Source organism: Python bivittatus, unplaced genomic scaffold (assembly GCF_059951505.1).
Source record: "Python bivittatus isolate LINGU-HERP-01145 unplaced genomic scaffold, Pbiv_v1 ctg000330_np1212, whole genome shotgun sequence".
In the NCBI taxonomy this organism is placed as follows: Eukaryota; Metazoa; Chordata; class Lepidosauria; order Squamata; family Pythonidae; genus Python; species Python bivittatus.
Genome location: NW_028277058.1, coordinates 63099494 through 63119558, shown reverse-complemented (window position 1 = coordinate 63119558; position 20065 = coordinate 63099494). Strand labels below are relative to the sequence as shown.

At 51.7% G+C, this 20065-nt stretch overlaps 2 protein-coding genes across 3 annotated transcripts in view; both read left to right on the top strand.

Moving 5' to 3' along the window:
- Nucleotides 1–20065, top strand: part of LOC103051008 (H-2 class II histocompatibility antigen, E-S beta chain-like) — a 273476-nt gene that overhangs the window by 4533 nt on the left and 248878 nt on the right. Inside the window, exons 5-6 of one of the 2 annotated variants that reach the window (XM_088141491.1) lie at nt 424–444; nt 4443–5111. In XM_088141491.1, coding sequence (XP_087997617.1) covers nt 424–444; nt 4443–4456 — 35 coding nt within the window. In that variant the 3' untranslated portion in view covers nt 4457–5111. Of the gene's footprint in view, nt 1–423; nt 445–4442; nt 5112–20065 lie in introns of those variants that run through there. The other variant, XM_088141492.1, reaches the window with a different exon arrangement.
- Nucleotides 9367–17813, top strand: LOC103059164 (H-2 class II histocompatibility antigen, E-S beta chain-like). Its single transcript, XM_088141484.1, has 6 exons — nt 9367–9572; nt 11080–11367; nt 14336–14617; nt 14799–14912; nt 15535–15555; nt 16377–17813. Exons 1-6 carry the CDS (start codon nt 9482–9484, stop codon nt 16388–16390), a joined length of 810 nt encoding a protein of 269 aa, XP_087997610.1. The 5' UTR covers nt 9367–9481; the 3' UTR covers nt 16391–17813.

Genomic DNA, 20065 nt, shown 5'->3' with positions numbered 1-20065 from the left:
CACCAGGCTGGAAACCAGGAGCTGTGAGTTCCAGTCTTGCCCTGGGCACAAAGCCCCCTGGGTGACCGAGGGCCAGTCATTGTCTCTCAGCCCCAGAAAGCAGGCAATGGCAACCCCCTTCCAAAACCTTGCCAGGAAAACTGCAGGGACTAGTCCAGGCAGTCGCCAGGAGTCAACATTGACTCAAAGGAAGGGGAAAAAAATGGGGGGGGGATTTAATGCAATATATTATAGGCTATAGAATGGGAGCTTGACCCCATAAATGCTCCAGCCCTTTATTTACTGATTTATCAAACGTATAAGGCCACCCACAAGAAGTGACTGGGCAGCATTTAGCAAAAGATACAAAACAGTAAATATGTCAAAAACAGTCCTATTGAAAAGATAAAAAAGTTCTGAATGCGTCTCTCTCCCTTTTTCCAGCAACCCCCATCCAACAACCAGGTGAGCTTCTTCTATTCGCCCTCCGTTAATTAATAAGTTTTCCTCTTTCTCTCTTCTCCCAAAAAATCTCTATTAAGGAACTGAAAGGGCCTTGAATGACCCGCAAAGTTTCCAAAGATTTTCTGGACTCCCCAAATCCCTTTCCAAGGTTTTTGGCGGCTTTTCCTTGCAGGGACCCTAAAATGTAACGCAATTGCACACAAGAGCAGCACACAACACCAAAGCCTCCCCCAGGATGTTTCTTCATTTTGGGAAACTGCAGAAGGGAAGGGAAGGAGGGGGGCCATGCAGGTCATTGGGGGAGGGGGAGGAAGCACCCTTCCTGACCCCCCACTTCTTTTGACCTTCCACAAAAGCTCCGGCCAAGGGACACCAGACTGGACACCAGACACCATTTCTTTTTTTTTCTTTTTTTTTATAGACCAATATCTTTATTGAACGATGATTATAAGATATTCACAACAATCCTAGCGGAAAGAATGAAGAATATTCTTGTAACGTTTATCCACCAGGATCAAGCAGGATTTTTACCAAAAAGACAAATCAGAGATAACATTCGAAACGTTCTGGATATATTAGAATACCTGGAACAGCACTATGAAAAACAAGCAGCCTTGATATTTTTGGCTGCTGAAAAAGCCTTTGATAATTTAAATTGGCCTTTATGTTTAAAGTTTTGAATTTTATGAACTTTGGGGAAAACTTTGTTGTTGTTGTTGTTTTAATTTATTTTTTATTTATGTATCAATACTCAGAAAAACGTGTCAGCTGGTTCCCTTCTCAGGTACATAAATCATTACAATATTAAAGTATCAGAGTAGTTCTTCGTATCAATCATTAATCCACTCATAACGATAATTCTAAGATTGATATAGTCTAGTAGTGCTTCTATAGTTAATAATCCTACCTGCTCATCTATCAATATAAGTCGTTTACCATCTTTTAACCACAGTTGTAATAGTGTTTAAGCTATCAAGATGATTCGTGTATTACTCATATATACTCTAACTTCCACCTCTTTTATCAAGCCATTGATAAAATCTATCCCATATCAAATAATATTCTGTATCCTCTTTATCTTTTGTTTTTACAGTCAATCTGTCCATCTCCGCACAGTCCAATATTTTCTGAATAACACTTTCATCTATAGGGGTATCTTCATTTTTCCAATATTGCGCGAATGCAATTCTTGCTGCTGTCAAGATGTGCAATATTAAATATACAGTTGCTTTATCATAATTTCCCGGGATCATGCCCAGTAGAAATATCTCTGGTTTTAACTCTATATGTTGCTCTATCGTTTTTTCTAACCAGGTATGTATATGTATCCCAAACCTTTTGCTTTGGTGCATGCCCACCACATATGAAAATAGGTGCCTGGTATTTGCTTACATTTCCAACACTTGGCGGACATGTCTTTGAACCTCTTTGCCAGTCTTGCCGGTGGCAAGTGCCATCTGTAAAACATTTTATATAAATTCTCTTTATATGCCGTGGCCATTTATGGTTTCTCTCCCAGAGGTTTTGCCGTTTATCTAAATCGATATGGTAACCAAAGGTTTTAGCCCAGACAATCATTGTTTCTTTCACTTGTTCATCTCCCATTTTGACATTTAACAAATAGCCATATTTCTTCTTAATCGGTTTTTCTTCTGTAGCCAGTAGAATTCGATCAAGTGATGTCGGCTCCTTATAGAAACCCCACTCCTTGGCATCTTTCACATATCTGGATGTATCTGTGCATACGGCCACCATGCTAAGTCTACCCCTTGATTTTGTAGTCCCTGTCTACTTTTTAATTCCCCTATCTCATTCAAAATATCTTTGTATGTTACAATTCTTTCCAAATTAACCAGATTTGGATGTGTTAACGCTTCCATGGTCGATAACCAAATTGGTATTTTCCTATAGTTTTTTACCTTTATTTTTTCCCAAGTCCTAAGTACAGTAAAGCATTTCTCACGTAGTGTCTTTGGAAGCATCCATGTACGGTGTTTTTCCCATCCCATCCCAATAGCAGGTCATGTCCCTCCAGCACCAATACTCTTGTGTGCCTCAAGGTTATCCAATCTTTCACCCAAGTTAATAGTGCTGCTTGGTAGTACGACTCCCGATCCGGTAGCCCAAGCCCCCCGTTGTTTTTAGAGTCTTGCAATAGCTTCAATCTTATCCTAGCCTTTTCCCCTTGCCAAATGTATTTTAAAACAATTCTATTTAACTCATCAAAGAAGTTTTTATCTAGCTTTATCGGAACTGTTTGAAACAAAAAAAGCAGTTTTGGTAATATATTCACTTTGATTGAAGCTATTCTTCCTAGCAGTGATAATTGCAGGTTTTTCCATTTCCCCAGATCCGTTTTGATTTGATGCAGTAATTTTGTATAGTTGTCCTCTTTAATTGTAGCGCATCTCGCTGTGAGGGACACTCCCAGATACTTCACTTTCTTGGCTATATGGAGACCCATCTTTTCTGTCAATTTATTTTTCTGCTTAACTGTTAGATTTTTCACTAATACCTTAGTTTTCTCTTTATTTATTTTTAGTCCTATTTCCCCATATTCTTCTATTTTCTCCAGTAGCCTAGGGCCGGACTCTAGCGGCTCCTCTAAGATAAATACCAGATCGCCTGCAAAGGCTTGCAATTTATACTCTTCTTTTTTTATTTCTAGCCCTTTTATTCCAGAGTTTTCTCTGATATTTCTATTTAGAACTTCTAACGTTAATATAAATAATAAGGGGGACAAACGGCATCCTTGCCTTGTACCCTTCTTTATATAAAAGTTCTCTGTTGCCTCTCCATTTACCATTACTTTAGCCACTTGAATACTATGTATAGTCTTAATCATATTTATACATCCATAGACTTTAGTTGCTGTATCATAAACTGCCAATTCACATTATCAAATGCTTTCTGAGCATCCAAAAAAATCAACGCCAATTGTTTTCCCGGATGGATTTCATAAAATTCCAACGTATCTAAAATTATTCTTACATTGTTTTTCATTTGTCGTTTCGGCAAAAATCCATTTTGACCTGGATGTACAAATTCATTCAAGAATCTTTTGAGTCTTTCAGCTATGATCGAGGCAAATATTTAATAATCCGCATTTAAGAAAGCTATTGGCCTTCAGTTCTTTATCTGTGTGGCATCTGAGCCTTCTTTTAGAATCAATGTAATATTTGCTTCCTGCCATGTAGTTGGCATTTTGGCTTTCAACATTACCTCATGACATACCTCTAACATTGGCGCGCATAAAATATCTTGCAGCTGTTCACAAAGGTCTGCTGGAAGTCCATCTGGTCCTGGTGTTTTGTTATTTTTTTCTCTTTTAATCGCCTCTACAAGTTCTGCCATTGTTATTCTCTCATTTAACATCTTCTCCACCGTTTGGGGTACTTTAGGCAATGCAGCTTTCTCTGAGTATTGTACTATTTTTCCTTCTGACACCATCTCTGCATCATGTAGTTTCCTATAGTATTCCTGAACTATTTTCTTTTTAGCCCCCTTTTGATGTTGCATTTCTCCTGTCTCACCTTGTAGTTTACTTACCAGACGCCATTTCTGACTCCACCCTCCGAGCAGCATCTTCTCGGTTCGGATGAAGTGTCTGTGGGGGGAGGGGGGAGGCCTCGTCTCTTGATTGACCCTCTAATTAAGCCAATTAGGGACAAATTGCATCTGTCAAGGTCAGGCTGGATCCTCCCTTTGCAGCCTCTCGGCTGAACTCAGACCCCTTCGAGCCCCGGAAATGAGATGGGGAGGAACCCCTGGTCCTTCGCAGCCTTTTCCCCACTGAAAGGGGCGGATTCCCCCTCCATCCGGGCCCTGCCCATCATCCACCCCCTGAAGGTTGGGCCTGCCTGGGAAGGGGGGGTGAAAGGGAGGGGGAGGGGAAGCCCACCCTGTGTGTTTCCTGCAGACTCTCCAAAAAAACCCTCATTTACACTGAAGGTTTTACTATATATTTTAATTGTCTTCCCCATCTCTTTGTTTCACAGCCCTCATGAATTAATCCTGCTATCCCTTCCTGCTCTCAGATGCAAAATCGCTGAAGCATTTCAGCACCTGATGGATTTCTGCCTTTTTTGCAACCCTCCAAGGATGCAGCTTCAACACTGGCGAGAGGAAGAGAATCGCAGCCTGGACCTTCTCCTGCCGAGACCCACCAGCTTCCTTTCAGGGCCTCTCTGACTTTTGAGGGAGGGGAAACGGGGAGGGGGTGGAGACCACCCAGTCTGCCCCCAGGATCTCCCGGCCTGCCTGTTGCTCCAGACCCCCAATTTCTCCTGCTCAGCACAGACCCCTATTCAGAGCAATGGCTGCAACCCACCCACCTCCAGCTACTTAACCAGAAATCCGTCTGGCACTTAGCCAAGCCTGGAGGTCACCAGATCCAGAGAGATCCAGATGTTCCACATGCACCAGCCACCCTGGGATCCCCATTTCCTGAGGAGTGATCTCAGGGATCAACTGGTCTCTGCCCAGCAGAGCCCCAACCTCTTTCCCTTTCCTTGGACCTCTCTCGTTTCTCTGTCTTGTTTCTCCAGGCTTTGAATGCGCAGGAGATTCATCTTGTGGCTTTTCTCCTCTGGGTCAATTCCCTTGGCTTTTATTTGCTATAAAGCAATAAATTAGACTGTAGGAAAACCCTGGAATGATGTGAGTTGATGCTGTCCAGAAAGTCTGGCCTCTCTCCAGGTCAGGTGCCATTTAATCAGCTCCCTCCATCCCCGAATTTCTGATCCTCTGCAGAAGGGGAGACGTTTCCCACCCACATCTATAGGTCTCCTTGCCAGCGTGGCTCCTCTTATCCTCTTACCCCACCCTTGGAGGAATCGCGGATTAGTTTTGCATTATGGGGCCGTCTGAGATCAGAGCCGGGAGTCTGTGCTGGGCCATTTTGTCCTGTTCAGAGAAAGTCCCTTTCAGAGGTCAGAGCAGGAGATCAGAATCCGCCTGGATGGATCCTGGTGAATCTCCTCTTTCCAGGGATTCTCCCCTGATTGGATCCCTTTGTGGGAAGGTAATCACCCATCTTGAAGCTCTTCCTGCAGTCCAAACATTTATATCATGTTTTTGCCCCTGCTTTTATTTATTTATTATTTATTTATTAAACTTCTCACCCACCCATCTCCCCCCAATGGGGGAACTCTGGGTGACTCACAACGAAGTTGTTTTATGGGAAACAAGGTCATTGCTCCGCCTGGGGCTCTTCCCACCCTCCCTGCATTTATAGGTTCTCCCCCAGGTCGATTCTGTCGCATAGAAGAGGAATGAGAGTCCCTTGCAACTTTCTCAATCCTCTCTGCACGGATGTTCCCCTCGAATGTCAGTTGTGCGATTGTCATTCAAATTGTCTTTGAACATCTCCGCATTTCTCCCTAAAACTTGTTCTTCAGTTCATTCCATGGCAGTTGTTAACCACACACACACACACAAGCACACCCTTGAGGAAACAGGATGAAAGAATTGTAAAACATGGTAAAACGTCAACGTGCCAACTAACTCCTGTGAATAACAGCCGCGCTCCCCAAACGCAGAAGCACCAAGACAGCAACGTTCAAGGTGAACTGCTGGGAGGTGGAGGCTTGAATGCAGAAAAGGTCTTCAGCCTCTTCTAAAACCAACCAGGGAGGGAGAGATGTGACCCCTCCCCTTTTCCTAAGAAAGTGGAATAAAGATCGCAGCCCACTTCCATTCTGCACTGGGCCTTGCATGAAACAGGATGCCCTGAATAAAGGCTCATTGAAGAGGTGATCCCCCCCCCATATTTCTAGGGGGCAAAGGCTGCCTCTCCCATCTCGCTGGGTCTGCATCATTCGGGAAGGAAGCAGGAAGGAGCAACTGGGTGACTCTGACAGCCCCCCCTCCTCTTTTCCCAGGGACGCTGCAGTGGAGTGACGCGAATTGTTCCCTTCCGCTCAGCTACCTGTGCAAAATTTCCCATTAATCGAGTGCTGCAGAGGCCGGTGGGACTGGCCTGGACCGGTGGCTTCTTCCTCCCACGGCGGCCACGGGCTCCAGTTCGGTGCAGCCCAGGTCTGCGGCTTCTCGAGGTGCCCGTGGCCAGACTTACCTTTCTCTTGGCTGGGACACCAATAAACAGACTCCCTTCCAAAGGCACGTGTGGCTCCGAGTTTCTCCTGCTGCTTTAGAGAAGGTGGGCCACGCAGGCAGGCCGCCGAGGCCTCTGCCCTGCTCTGTCCCCACGGAAAACAGTTCCGGACGTGGCTTCTCTTTGGGAAGGCTTGGCTGGACGGAGACGTGCCTGGCTGCGGCGGAGGGGGGGCCGCCCTTCAGAAAGCTGGGGCCAGATGCGAGGGGCGCCCAGGCCAGGACAGAGGCTCTTCCTCGGGTGCAACTGACCCTGACAGCAGCGGGATGGGTCAGGCGGAGGACGAACCTCTGGACCGCCTGGGAAACCTTTGCTGCAAAGTATATTATCGGGAACGTAGGTTGGATGGGGTGGGGGGTGCAAAGATAACTGGGTCATTTTCACTCAGAAACCAGGTCACTTTGGGTTGTCCAAACCGTTCAGCCTTTCACCCTGGCCACCCCCAGCAGCTGAACTGGGGGGGGGGAGACTCTCGGTGCCATTCCTCCTGTGCCCACCAGAGGACGCCTTGGGGTTCTTGGGGAAACGGCCCAGACCCCCTTCCCTGCCTTTTGGGGGGGCTTTTCTTACCCTCAAGGGCCCCCCAGCTTTCACAGCTCTGCACATGAGGTTCCTGCCCCCTTTCTCTCATCCGGAGCCTCTTCTGGGCTAGAACGGATTCTTGAGCCACAATTTGGCCCCCTCAATCGTGGTTGGCTTCTGCTGCCGCTGGGATGACTGAGATTTGGGCTTGGCAAGGGCCCCAGTCCATCTTTTAGGGGTGGGCGGGGTGAGGAGCGTCCCCAGGTGCCAGGATTTGCAGATGGAAGAAGAAGGGACGTAGCAGGCATCTCAGAAGACTCTCAGGATTCAGGAAGATCTTGACCAGCTGGAATGAAGGGCAGCAAGCGGCGAGAGGAATTTCAACCGAATTTCCACATTTGGACAGCAAAGCTCAAAGGCATGAATATCTGATGGTGGGGGGAGCATACAGGGCAGCAGGATAAGCAGAAAGTAACCAGGGGAGATCACAAGCTGTGTGTGAGCCGAGATCGTGACAGAGCTGCAAAAAGGGCCAATGCAATCCTCGGCTGCAGCCGCAGAAGTCCACCATCAGGATCCAGAGGCGTCACTGTCCATCTCTGCTCCACATCGCTCAGAGCACACCTGGAGTATCGGCTCCCGTTCTGCAATCGGACTTCCAGGCAGGTCCGTGTTCTTGGCAATCTGGATCGGGCCCAGAGAGAGCAGCAGGATCTTGGTTTACTCGCTCGCAGGGCCGACCGGCTGCTCCCCTCTGCCAGATCTGAGTGGCGTCTGGGCCCCGATTCCCGGCTGGGATTCAGACCCTGGAGCAAGTTCACCAGCAGCGACTGGGAATGTTCCTGGGGAACTGGGATGCGCAACTGGGAATTGCGGTCATCCAGGGGAGCCCATCGCGCGACCGAGAGGCACTCCCGGCAGTCCAGGCTCCCTAATTTGGTGGAACGAGCACGCTTGGCACAGCCAAACTGTGTGTGTGCGTGTGTGTGTGTGTGTGTGGTTTTTCCAAGGGATGGGGTGAGGAGGCTCAGCCTGCTCCTGGGGGGTCACAGTCCGGGGCCAGCTGGTGCTGCGGGAGCGAAACTGGAGCCTTCCTGCAGCGCCCGTCACCCGCCAGGCCTGGGGGGGGGAGGGGGCCTCTGGGAACGAAAAGGTTTCTGGGGGGGACCAAAAACTCTTGGAAATCACTGAATGGCTCACTGAGCCAGGCCCAGATCTCTGGAGGCTCCGGATCCGCCTTTTCCTTCCTCTTCCGAATCCCACATTTCTTGCCATTGTGTGTTGTGTTGCTGCTGTGGTGTTGTTTGGTGTGTGTGTTTATTGCTGAGGCAGGCTGGATAATTGAGAAAGGAAAAGAACGTCAAAAGAAGTCCGTCTGCGCTCCCCTGAAGATGGAAAAGCCTTCGGTGTGGAAAGTGCTGGGAAAAGCGGGGATCCCAGAAGATCTCCTGGTGCTCGCGAGGAGCTTCTCTGCAGGCCAGGAAGGCCCGTCCGGAGGGAACCCGCGATGCCGACGGGCTCAGGCGGGCGAAGGAGGGCAGCAGGGCTGAATCCCCCCCTTTATTCACCCCTTCATTTGCAGCCCCTTGAATTCTCTCTCGAACGAGGCCGATGGCAGACAAGCCGGACTAAGGGCTGCTTCGTGCCCCCAAGCCAGTTCATGAGCTGCAGGGGCTGAGTTCACACAACCCCCGAAGCGCAAGCAGAGGGTCCCCTTCTGGCAAAGGAAAGGGCTCCAGCCCGGGATAAGGAGCTGCCCAGATGCCCGTCCATTGTAGCAGCATGAAGCCGGTCCTGGGACCCCCACGGCCACCGCCTCCTGCCACCAGACGCCAATTCCCGCCACCCCCAGATCCCCAGGCCCTTCGCCTCCCGGAGGTCAGGAGGAAACCCCCTTGGCCCAGAGAAGCGCCCAGATCGGTCCCCCCGGCTTTTTCCAGGAAGGACCCAGCAGCCCCAGCCTGGAGTCTCCCACCCCCCTGGAGCCTTAAGGATGCTTCAGAGGGCATCCAGTCCACCCCTCCAGGCCCCCCGAGAAAAGGAGAACCCGGCTGAGAATCCTGTGGAGGGCAAAGGAAGGGGAGGGTCCCCTCTGAGCTGGCAGCCCCCCCAAAGCTTCACCCCCGAAGACTCCCCCTCCCACTTTCTCCGCTTCTTTCTCCAATAAGAACTATCTCCTCCATGGGGCGAAATCCAGAGAGGCTCTGCCCGGAGACTGATGACGCTGAAGGAGGGAGATTTCCCATTGGCCCCTCTGCTTTTCTGGGCACTCCCAACTCTAAAGTCTGAGAAAAACTCTTCCTGCCCCCAATCCAGACCCACCGATTCCGTCTCTGGGGCTGGAAGCATCTGCGTCTCTCTCCTCTCTCTCTCTTGGGGGTTGCTTGTGGGGCAGCATCCATGGGCTCTGCTGGGGTCCTCCTGCTGCTGCTGCTGCTGGTGGGGGCGCTGTCCCGGATCCCTGGAAGCGAAGGGGGTCAGGAGCCCCCCGGTAAGGAGGGGGGTGGGAGGGGCCCAATGCTGGTGGGAGAGGGGGAAGAAAGAGGATGGGCCCTCCAGGAGTGACCCTGAGGAAGGGGTCGAGGGCAAGAGAGTCGAGAGCCCGTTGGAGCCTCGATCTCCGCGTGGCCTCTGCCCCCTCCCTCCTCACACCCCCCCCAGGTGGACCGAGAGGGACCCCCCCCTTCCCTTGCTGTGGCCGAGGTGGGGAGGGGGTCGTGGGAAGGCAGCCGACCGGGGGTCAGAGTCGGACCTTCCGGCCCCGAACGAGACCCGGATCCGGAGCCCCCAAAGTTTGTCGCGTTGGAGGAGGAAGGAGAAGAAAGTGAAAGAGAAAGAGGGAAATTGTGGCGTTTTCGGTCCTAAATCCGCGCAACGAAAAGCCGCATAAGAAAAAGATGCAATTGGGGAAAAACCTTTTTGCACCTTCAGAAACTTCAGTTTTTCTTTATAAATCTCCAATTAGAGGCTTTTGAGGTCAGACAAGAGTTGAATTGAGATCCTTTGTTGGGGAGCCTCTGAATTGGGAATGGAAACCCAGCCCCCCCCATTCCCCTCTGCTGAATCCGGGTCAGGAGAGGAGGGGGGAACTGAGGATGTGGGGAAGGGAGACGGGAGACCCCCTCTTTCAGTTCCTCCTGGGGGCTCTTGAGGAAAGGCAGGTAGGAGGGCTGAATGTTGGGGGGAGAAGAGAAGTTTGGGGAAAGCAGGGAAGGTGGGGGGTTCAGACGAGGGAGGGGCTGGGAGACCCCAGGATCATCGGTCCAGATGCCCTCATTGTGCCCCCTCCCCATATTCCTCCCCAAGGAAGAGGGAGACCAAGGTATGGATCTCACTTTCACTGCAGCCCGGAGAGTTTCTGGATCTTTTCACCCCCCCCCCATATTTCCTGCCACTTTGGGGGGCAAAGAGGCCCCACCTGGATCCAGCGTTCTCTGCAGAGAGCAGGGCGTTCTGCTGCACCATTTGAGCTTCTGCCTGCCTTTCCCCAGGGCGGGAGGATGGAGGGGGCCCACCAGGAAGCTCCTCCCCTCCCCCTATATCCTCCCCCTCCAGACCCCCAGCAACTCTCCATCTCTCCCAGGGAGCCCCACTGGGACCGACAAACCTCCCCCTCCCTCCTCCAGGGTGCATCTTGAGGGAGCGACAGCCCTGCGGGGTTGACCGCTGGTGCCAAAGGAAGGCGATGGAGCTTCCCCCACGGGGTGGATCGGGCCCCTTCCTCCCCTCACCCCCAAAGTTGGGGCATGGAGTGGATTGGGCCGGGGGTCTCTTGTCAGGCCCCCCCCATCTCCCCCAGGGAGCCCCAACAAGGAGGTGGAGGGAGGTGAGAAAGGACCCCCTGGGTCCCCTTTCCAGCTGGGCCCTCCAAAGGCCACCCCTCAGTCTGCCACCAGTCTCCCCCCCTTCCTGCATGGGTCCCTCCTCTGCTGGTGGCTGAGAGCGATGGGCCCTGGACTCCCTCCTGACGGCCTTCCTCCTCCTCCTCCTCCTCGCAGCCCATTTCCTGGTCCAGTGGAAGTCCGACTGCCACTTCTTCAACGGGACGCAGCGGGTGCACTACCTCTACAGGCAGTTCTACGACAGGCAGGAGACTGCCCGCTTTGACAGCGACGTCGGGAAGTTCGTGGCCGTCACCGAGTTCGGGCAGCCGGATGCCGACTATTGGAACAGCCGCCAGGAGATCCTGCAGGACAAGAGGGCCGCCGTGGATTACTTCTGCCGGCACAACTACGGGGTTTACACCTATCAGGCGGCCAAGACGGCGCGTCTGATTGGCCGGAGAAGTGAGTTCGGGAGGGGGGGCCCTCCCGGGGGGGGGAGATGCCGGCCCCTCACCCTTCATTCACTCCATTGAGGTTCCCCTGATAAAGATCTATGAAATATTCCTCTTTTCCTCCCAGGATCCCAACTCTCCTCCTGCCCAGAATCAGGGATCCTTTTGATCCCCTCCAGGAAGTGCCCCAGGGAGGATTCGGGGGGGGGCAGAATCCAGCCCCGTCTCCCCCTCCCCAATACGGATTCAGGGATCGGAGGGGCGTTTTGCCTCTTTTTATTCTTGATTCTTGATTCAGGGTCCGGCAGCTTCTAAATCCAACAAACAAACATAAAAACAATCAATCAACCAGGCTAGAATTTCTAATCGTGATTCCACGTTTCAACCAAGGCGTAAACCTCAGTCGTATGGAAATATTTATGCGCTTCCTCCTCTGCCTTGTGGAAAAGCCGATTCGAAGGCTGCGAAACCTTGTTAGGGCGATTTCTGGAGTCCGGCAGAAAAGCCTCCCTCGAAACCAGCTTTTCACGCCAGACTCAGCCCCGTCTTCATGGCCGGGAAGGTCCCTGATTTGGGATGGAGCCCAAAAACCCCCATTAAAACTGAGTTTCCGGTCATAAGAGACCTGGGAGCCATCGATGGTTTAATGCAGGAGGCCCGATCCTCTGCTCCCGATTTCCTACAAATTGCCTAAATTTTTTCTAATTTGAATTCTTGGCCTAATGATGAACTTATTTATCTCTCTCACTTGATAAGGTTTCAGAACTCAAACATTGTGCAAATCGAGTGTTTTAGCTGCACGTGTTGCAGTTCAGCCTTTTCGGGGAAACTCTCTTCCTTGGGTGAAACCTCCACAGTCGTTCCTATTCCCTTTCTGAGCCCAGGTTTTCCAAAAATAATGCTTTGCCACAGAATTAAATGACATCTTTCAACTGAGTTTATATTCCCTAATATTAACTCCCACTCCCGCATCATTTACCACAGAACTTCGTCACTTCCGCTGATCCATCTAGCGATCTTCGACAGCCCCCGAAAGCCCCCCGAGATCCCCTGCAAATGCCTCCAGTCTCCCAGTTCGCCTCGTGGGGCATCTCCAGGCGTCAAAAACCCTCTCGAGGGTCCCTCCTTCGGGGGCTTCAGGCTGCCTTTCGATTTCGGGGAGACGGCGCCGGATGCGCTGCCCAAACGCCCCCCAAAGCGCTTTCTCCCTGGATTTTTACGCCGTCCTGCAGTGGCTCCATCTGGCTCAGGGGCCGTTCTGGGTTCCTCCAGATGTGCAGAATTACAGATTTTGTGACTTTCGGGGTTCAGCCACGACTCCCGGCTGCACGCCCACCATTTCTGGAAGGTTTGGCACCTTTTCAGAAGCCTTTATCTGCTCACTAGCTAGCAGATAAAGATGCACAGAATATAATTTTTTACAAAATTCAAAACACTGAACATGAATTTCATTGTGATTGGTATAGTTTCTTCCAGAGGAATCTCTCCTCAAAGGTATTAATTTTACTTCACGGAAAACGCCTCCCGAGTCTGTTTTGGGGAATATTCTATGAATCTGGAACACGTGTGATGTGGGGAAATTAAATGTATATTCTTGCTATTTTCAATCCAGAGGTCTCCATATATCATTAAATAAAATCCCTGGATGGATGGATGGATCGATGGAGGATGTGGTGTCTCTGGGAGGTCTTTAAAAAGAAAAAAAAATCTTCTCCCAACCCAACAGTGGATCCAGAACTGAATTAAAGTCGCTGCCCAGCAACTCCTGGCGGATCAAATTGTTCCCCCAAAATATTTGCAAGGCAGCTTTGTAAATAATTAGGTTTATCTTTGGTGAGGGCATAAAAAATTATTCCTGCCCTCTGATGAACTCCTTCCTTAACTACTAAAATTAATCTCTGCATTTTGAAGATGTTTTCACTAAAACTGCCAGATTTTAGGTTTTGAATTTCTGCTGATTTAAATCCGTTCCTTCCATTTCCTTGTTAAAAGTATTTTCCCATTCAGAAGAATTTTCTTGTAAAAATAAGAAAAAAACATTGTCATGAATTTCAATTTGAAAAAACTGCCTCCTTTTAGCTCTTTTGCAAAGATTTTTAATGTTTCAGGATACAAATGTGCTTCCTGTGAAGAAAAAGCCACAAGTGTACTATTTATCTGAGCAGCAACCAGACTAGATCCCAGGTCTTCCTTGCAAATAACCAAAACATTTAAAGATAGAATCGTCTTAAATGTTATTATTTATTTATTTATTTATTTTATTTTCAAACTTCTATGCCGCCCAACTCCCCCAACGGATGACTCTGGGCGGCTCAGATTATTATCGTAATAATCAGATTATCAGATTTTATTATCATATTTATTATTATTACAGATATTATCATAATTATCAGATTATCAGATTATTAACTGTTAGTAAAAAAAATTAATCAGTAAGGAAGACTATTAACAAACTACTTACACAAGACACTAAATAGCCAATTATTGAAAAAAAATCGAGATTAAAAATCAGATCCAAACATACCTTGCAGCCCCCCCAGAAGCCGTTTAGGAGCCATTTGCCTCCCCCCAAAATAGCGGAAGATGCAGAAGCATTTTGATTTTCGCAGCCGAGGAGGGAGAGAATCAGCCTCGTCTCACCCACTGACGTCTTCCCGGAAGGCCACGAGCTTCATCGCTCCCCCCCAACTCCCCGACCCAAACGCTGAAGGGCACAAGGACCCAGGACAGACCCCGGGACGCCTCCCGAGACCCCTTCCCGGCTGGAGGGAGCCCTTAAGGACCCTCTTTGGGGGCCCATCCAGCCCTCCCTTAATCCATCCAGGAGTTGTGCCAGTTTGAGCCACACTTTTCCCCCTTAAATCTTGTTCTGCTCTTCTCTGCTTATTTCTCTGTGTTGTCCAGATCAAGTGGGACTTTATTCATTTTCTCGAATATGAAATACGAATATAAATATTCTCCTTCTCCCTCCCCTCCAGCCAAGCCCACCGTCACCGTCTCCCCCACCAAGACGGACCCCGGTTCCCCCAACGCCATCCTCCTCTGCACCGCGACCGGCTTTTACCCCCTGGAGATCGACGTCCAGTGGCTGAAGAACGGGCGGCCGGAGAAGGAGGGCGTCGCCTTCGGGGAGGAGCTCCAGAACGGGGACTGGACCTACCAGCTCCAGGTGCTGCTGGAGACCCAGCCCCAGCGTGGGGACGTCTACGCTTGCAAGGTGGGGCACGCCAGCCTGGAGGCCCCCGTCACCGTCCAGTGGGGTGAGCCTTTCCCTTCCTCCCCTTCCCTGCCCTCCTGGTCTGGGGACACCATCCTGCACGGAGAAGGGGACATCGATGGGGTGGCTGGGAAGCCCCTCCCTGTGGGTAGAGCCAGAATGGCCCCCCGGAGGAAGCTGGCCCTGATCCTGCTGCTCACGCAAGGCTCCTTCTCCTCCCCCAGAGCCACGTTCCTCCAACGCTGCCAAGAGCAAGCTCTGGACGGGGGCCGTGGGGGCCGTGCTGGGGGTGGTCTTCCTGGCTGTGGGGCTCTCCCTCTACCTGAAGAACAAGAAAGGTGAGTCCGTGGGGGGCTGGGTGAGGGGTTATGGGGAGGGGACCATCTAGGGGAGGCCTTGCATCTAGATGGCAAGGTGGGTCCTCTTGGGCCCCCGAATCCCAAGGCCGAGGGTCTCATTGGGAAATTGGTTTGGAGACATTTTTCTTCCTGGAGGAGCACAAGGGACAGGAGACCCCATTTGGGGTGGTGGTGGAGGCACCAGGCTGGAAACCAGGAGCTGTGAGTTCTAGTCCTGCCCTGGGCACAAAGCCCCCTGGGTGACCGAGGGCCAGTCATTGTCCCTCAGCCCCAGGAAGCCGGCAATGGCAACCCCTTCCAAAACCTTGCCAGGAAAACTGCAGGGACTAGTCCAGGCAGTCGCCCGGAGTCAACATTGACTCAAAGGAAGGGGAAAAAAATGGGGGGGGGGATTTAATGCTATATATTATAGGCTGTAGAATGGGAGCTTGACCCCATAAATGCTCCAGCCCTTTATTTACTGATTTATCAAATTTAAAATGCCACCCACAAGAAGTGACTGGGCAGCATATAGCAAAAGATATAAAACAATAAATATGTCAAAAACAGTCCTATGAAAAAGATTAAAAAGTTCTGAATGCGTCTCTCTCCCTTTTTCTAGCAACTCCCATCCAGCAACCAGGTGAGCTTCTTCTATTCGCCCTCCATTAATTAATAAGTTTTTCTCTTTCTCTCTCCTCCCAAAAAATATCTCTTAAGTAACTGAAAGAGCCTTGAAAGACCCGCAAAGCCTCCAAAGATTTTCTGGACTCCCCAAATCCCTTTCCAAGGTTTTTGGCGCCTTTTCCTTGCAGGGACCCCAAAATGTAACACAATCGCACACAAGAGCAGCACACAACACCAGAGCCTCCCCCAGGATGTTTCCCCATTTCGGGACATTGCCAAAGGGAAGGGAAGGAGGGGGGCCATGCAGGTCATTGGGGAGGGACAGAGAGCACCCGAAGTTTGTAGGCTGCCCTTCCTGACCCCCCCTTTTGCCCGTCCACACAAGCTCTGGCCAAAGGACACCTGGCTGGACACCAGACGCCATTTCTGACTCCACCCTCCGAGCAGCATCTTCTCGGTTCGGATGAAGTATCTGCAGGGGGGGAGGGAGGCCTCCTCTCTTGATTGACCCCCTAATTAAGCCAATTAGGGACAAATTCCACCTTGTGAAGGTCAGGCTGGAGCCTCCCTTTGCAGCCCCTCGGCTGAACCGGGACCCCCTTCGAGCCCCGGAGATGAGATGGGGAGAAATCGCTGGTCCTTCGCAGCCTTTTGCCCCCTGGAATGGGTGGATTCCCCCTCCATCTGGGGTTGGGCTTGCCTGGGAAGGGGGGGTTAAAGGGAGGGGGAGGGGAAGCCCACCCTGTGTGTTTCCTGCAGACTCTCCAAAAAAACCTTATTTACACTGAAGGTTTTACTGTATATTTTAATTGTCTTCCCCACCTCTTTTTTTCACAGCACTCATGAGTTAATCCTGCTATCCCTTCTTGCTCTGAAATGCAAAATAGCTGAAGAATTTCAGCACCTGATGGATTTCTGCCTTTTTTGCAACACTTCAAGGATGCAGCTTTAACACTGGCGAGAGGAGGAGAATCGCAGCTGGACCCTCTCCTGCCGAGACCCACCAGCTTCCTTTCAGGGCCTCTCTGACTTTTGAGGGAGGGGGAAATGGGGAGGGGGTGGAGACCACCCAGTCTGCCCCCAGGAACTCTTGGCCTGCCTGTCCCTCCAGACCCCCAATTTCTCCTGCTCAGCACAGACCCCCCTTCAGAGCAATGGCTGCAACCCACCCACCTCCAGCCACTTAGCCGGAAATCCATCTGGCGCTTAGCCAAGCCTGGTGGCCACCAGATCCAGAGAGATCCAAATGGTCTGCATGTACCAGTCACTCTGGGATCCCCATTTCTTGAGGAGTGATCTCAGGGATCAACTGGTCTCTGCCCAGCAGAGCCCCAACCTCTTTCCCTTTCCTTGGACCCCTCTCGTTTCTCCGTCTTGTTTCTCCTGGCTTTGAATGCGCAGGAGATTCATCTTGTGGCTTTTCTCCTCTGGGTCAATTCCCTTGGCCTTTATTTGCTATAAAGCAATAAAATTTAGACTGTAGGAAAACCCTGGAATGAAGTGAGATGATGCTGTCCGAAAAGTCTGGTCTCTCTCAGCTCCATATTCCCTCCAGGTCAGATGCCATTTAATCAGCTCCCTCCACCCCTGAATTTCTGGTCCTCCGCAGAAGGGGAGAGGTTTCCCACCCACATCTATAGGTCTCCTTGCCAGCGTGGCTCCTCTCATCAGAAGGGGGCTCTTCCTTTGGAGCTCCTTCCTCGCTACATACATTCATATGGATTCTCTCCAGGGTGGATCCTTTGAGGAAAACTAAGAGGAAGCCCCTGATCCCTTCCACGCTTTCAGCACCCATGTTGGTCGTCTCTGGTCCCTGCTCCGGAGGGTGGATGCGAGTCCAACTTATCTTCTGAGCATTTTTCCACAGAAGGGCGTTTCCCTCTCTCCTTCCCGAGATCCTACTTTATGAAGATCTCCTGCCATGTGATAATTTTTCCCTAATTTTATTTCACTTGATTTTGGTCCCCCCGATTTCCAAATACCCCTTTCAGGGGAGGCCTCCTTGTTTCTGCTGTTCTTGTGTTGGGTTCATTTTCGTCCTCATTCTCCTCCACAGCCCTCCCTTGGGGAAAAAGAGGCAGGAACCCATCGGGAATATCAAGGTCCAGATCCACTGCTCGGCCTGGCTGAGTTTGGCTCCCGCTCCCACCTTTGGAGGAATCCCGGATTAGTTTTGCATTGCGAGGCCGTCTCAGATCACAGTTGGGTGCCTGTGCTGGGCCATTTTGTCCTGTTCTTGAGAATAAAGCTGCATTTCCTCCCCTCTGAAAAACCATCTGGAGATGAGGTGGGGCGGAATCAAAACTGCAATGGGGCCAGGCGGAGGAAGACGAGGCCCCACTGCAGGAAGCGACGGTGGATCTGCTGAGCTTCTCTTGCGCAAGAAACGCCGATTAAGGCCTGCCTGGAAGGGAGGCGTCAGGCCGGGCTTCGTCCCACGGCTGGGGAAGCTGCGCCTGTTCAATATCTGTCTGGGGAGCAAGGGGGCCCCTTGCAATCCATACTAAAATATACGATGGAAGAAATCCCTTGGTTTTGAAGCAGAGCATCCTAAATTTTGAACTAAAGCCAAAGGGTTTTCTATTCCTGTGGGGCAACCGCGTGGCCCCATTGCACACAAAGGACATACAAAATGTTTTGAGCCCATTTCTGGTCCTTCCCGAGCAACGGTGGACAGCCCTGCCCCATCTCGCGCAGGAGAACCTCGCAGATCCTGGAAGAGGCTCCCCAACATCTCCTCTCCCCAGGCAAAGTGCACCCCACGCCTCCCTCCCTCTTTGGGGCCCCGGTTCTCTCAGCTGCTGTCCTCTGGACATCCTTGGGCCTGTCCACCCCCCTCCAAACGTGCCATGGCCAGTCAGGGCACTGAGCAGAGCAGACCTCCCTGGCTTTACACGAGACTTCCCTCCTTGCAGCTGAGGATCGCATTGGCTTTTTCCGCAGCTGCGTCACCCTTGTGGCTCGCACTCTGCTTGCGATTTGCCAATCCCAGCATGGTCACCGTGATTCACGTGACCCGTGTTGCACAGCTGAGGATCCACGCTGCCCCCCATGGTACACCAGAGCACAGAGGTCCCAGGTCCCACATAGCCAGGCAAGACCAAGGAAGCAAGAGAGGCGCAGACCCAGGAAGGCCTCCTTCATGCTCACTGGGGGCAAACAGAGAATCTCAGCCACGGCATCCCACCCAGCATGTGTTCTCTGGCTTCATCCAGGTTCCTTGTCCCAGAGGCCAAGTTGCCCTTTCTAGGATCACCTGCCAAAGCACTCGCGTTCGGCCTCCTGAGTTCTTCTGCCTTCTTTTCCTTCCATCCCTTTCCCAGAATCTCTCACACCTGGGTAGGAGTTTGCGGAGACCAGCTCTGCAGGAGAGGTGGGGAAGCCGAGCTGGCCCCAAGGCCCCTCCCTTCTCCTCAGCACCCCCAGATGTTTGCCACCACAGTGGGAGCCTTGTCTTCGCTTGTTACCTGCAGAGGAACACGGAGAAAGGGGCTCAGCCACCCACCCCACTGACGCTCCCCGACCATTCCAGGGGAAGGAACCAAGGCACAGGCAGAGATGCCGTCCAGCGTTGGCCAAGCCAGATTTCCCACCTTTCCGTGCCTGCTCTGCCCTGTTCAACATGACCAGACCTTCCAGGGGACTTCCAAGGCTGGGTCTGGACTCGAGACGGGCCATTGGCGGCAGCTTCTGAATGGCGCAAAAGTTGGGGGAAAGGAAATTACTGGCATTTCCGGCATTTCCAGCAGGAAGACCAAAGCCTGACCATGTCCCTTCCAGCCTTACCATTTTTGCATCGGGGGGGGGGGGGTTACTAAGCCTGAAAAGGGGAACCAAAGGAAAAGGGGTCCCTCTCTCCACCACGTGCCCCAAGGAGCACCCAAGGGCTGCTTCACCGTTGGTCCAGCTGGAAGTGGAAAAACAGCCGGGGAAGGGGCAGCGGAGCGCTTCCGGCCAACGCTTTTGTGCCAGGCTGACGGACTCCCTTCCCCGCAGAGGGGCACGAAGTGCTTGGCAGGGGCTCTTCCGAACCAGTCAGATCGTGGGGAACAAGTTTGGGCACCCAAACCAAGACCAGGTGAGAGGAAGAATTTCACCCCCCGTGGCTGTGCTCTGAAATAACTCCAAGGACTAGAACGTTGGGGAACAAGTTCGCTCAGCCGGTCCCGATCATGAGGTCATAGGGCCAGTTTGGGGGTCATCCCTCAGCCTCCCCCCAGCAGGAGCAGAGGCGGAGGAGTCCAGAGGGAGGGGCAGTCCCGAGTCATCTGGAGAGCTCCCTCAGTGGTGGGGAGGCACTGATGGCCCCACCAGGTCGCGGTGATGTGGGGGTCTGGCCCCACACAGCGGGGTGCTCACTCCCAGAGAGGCGATTGAGCTGCAAAGGAAACATGGGTCAGCGGGAATCGGGGGGCAGAGGCCGCAGAGACCCTCCCCTCCAGGCCCTCACTCTGCGCAGCATGAGATCACCATGGTGGGCTTGCTGGGTTTGGGAGGGGTTGCTCCTTCAGTGGTGGCTCGGTGGC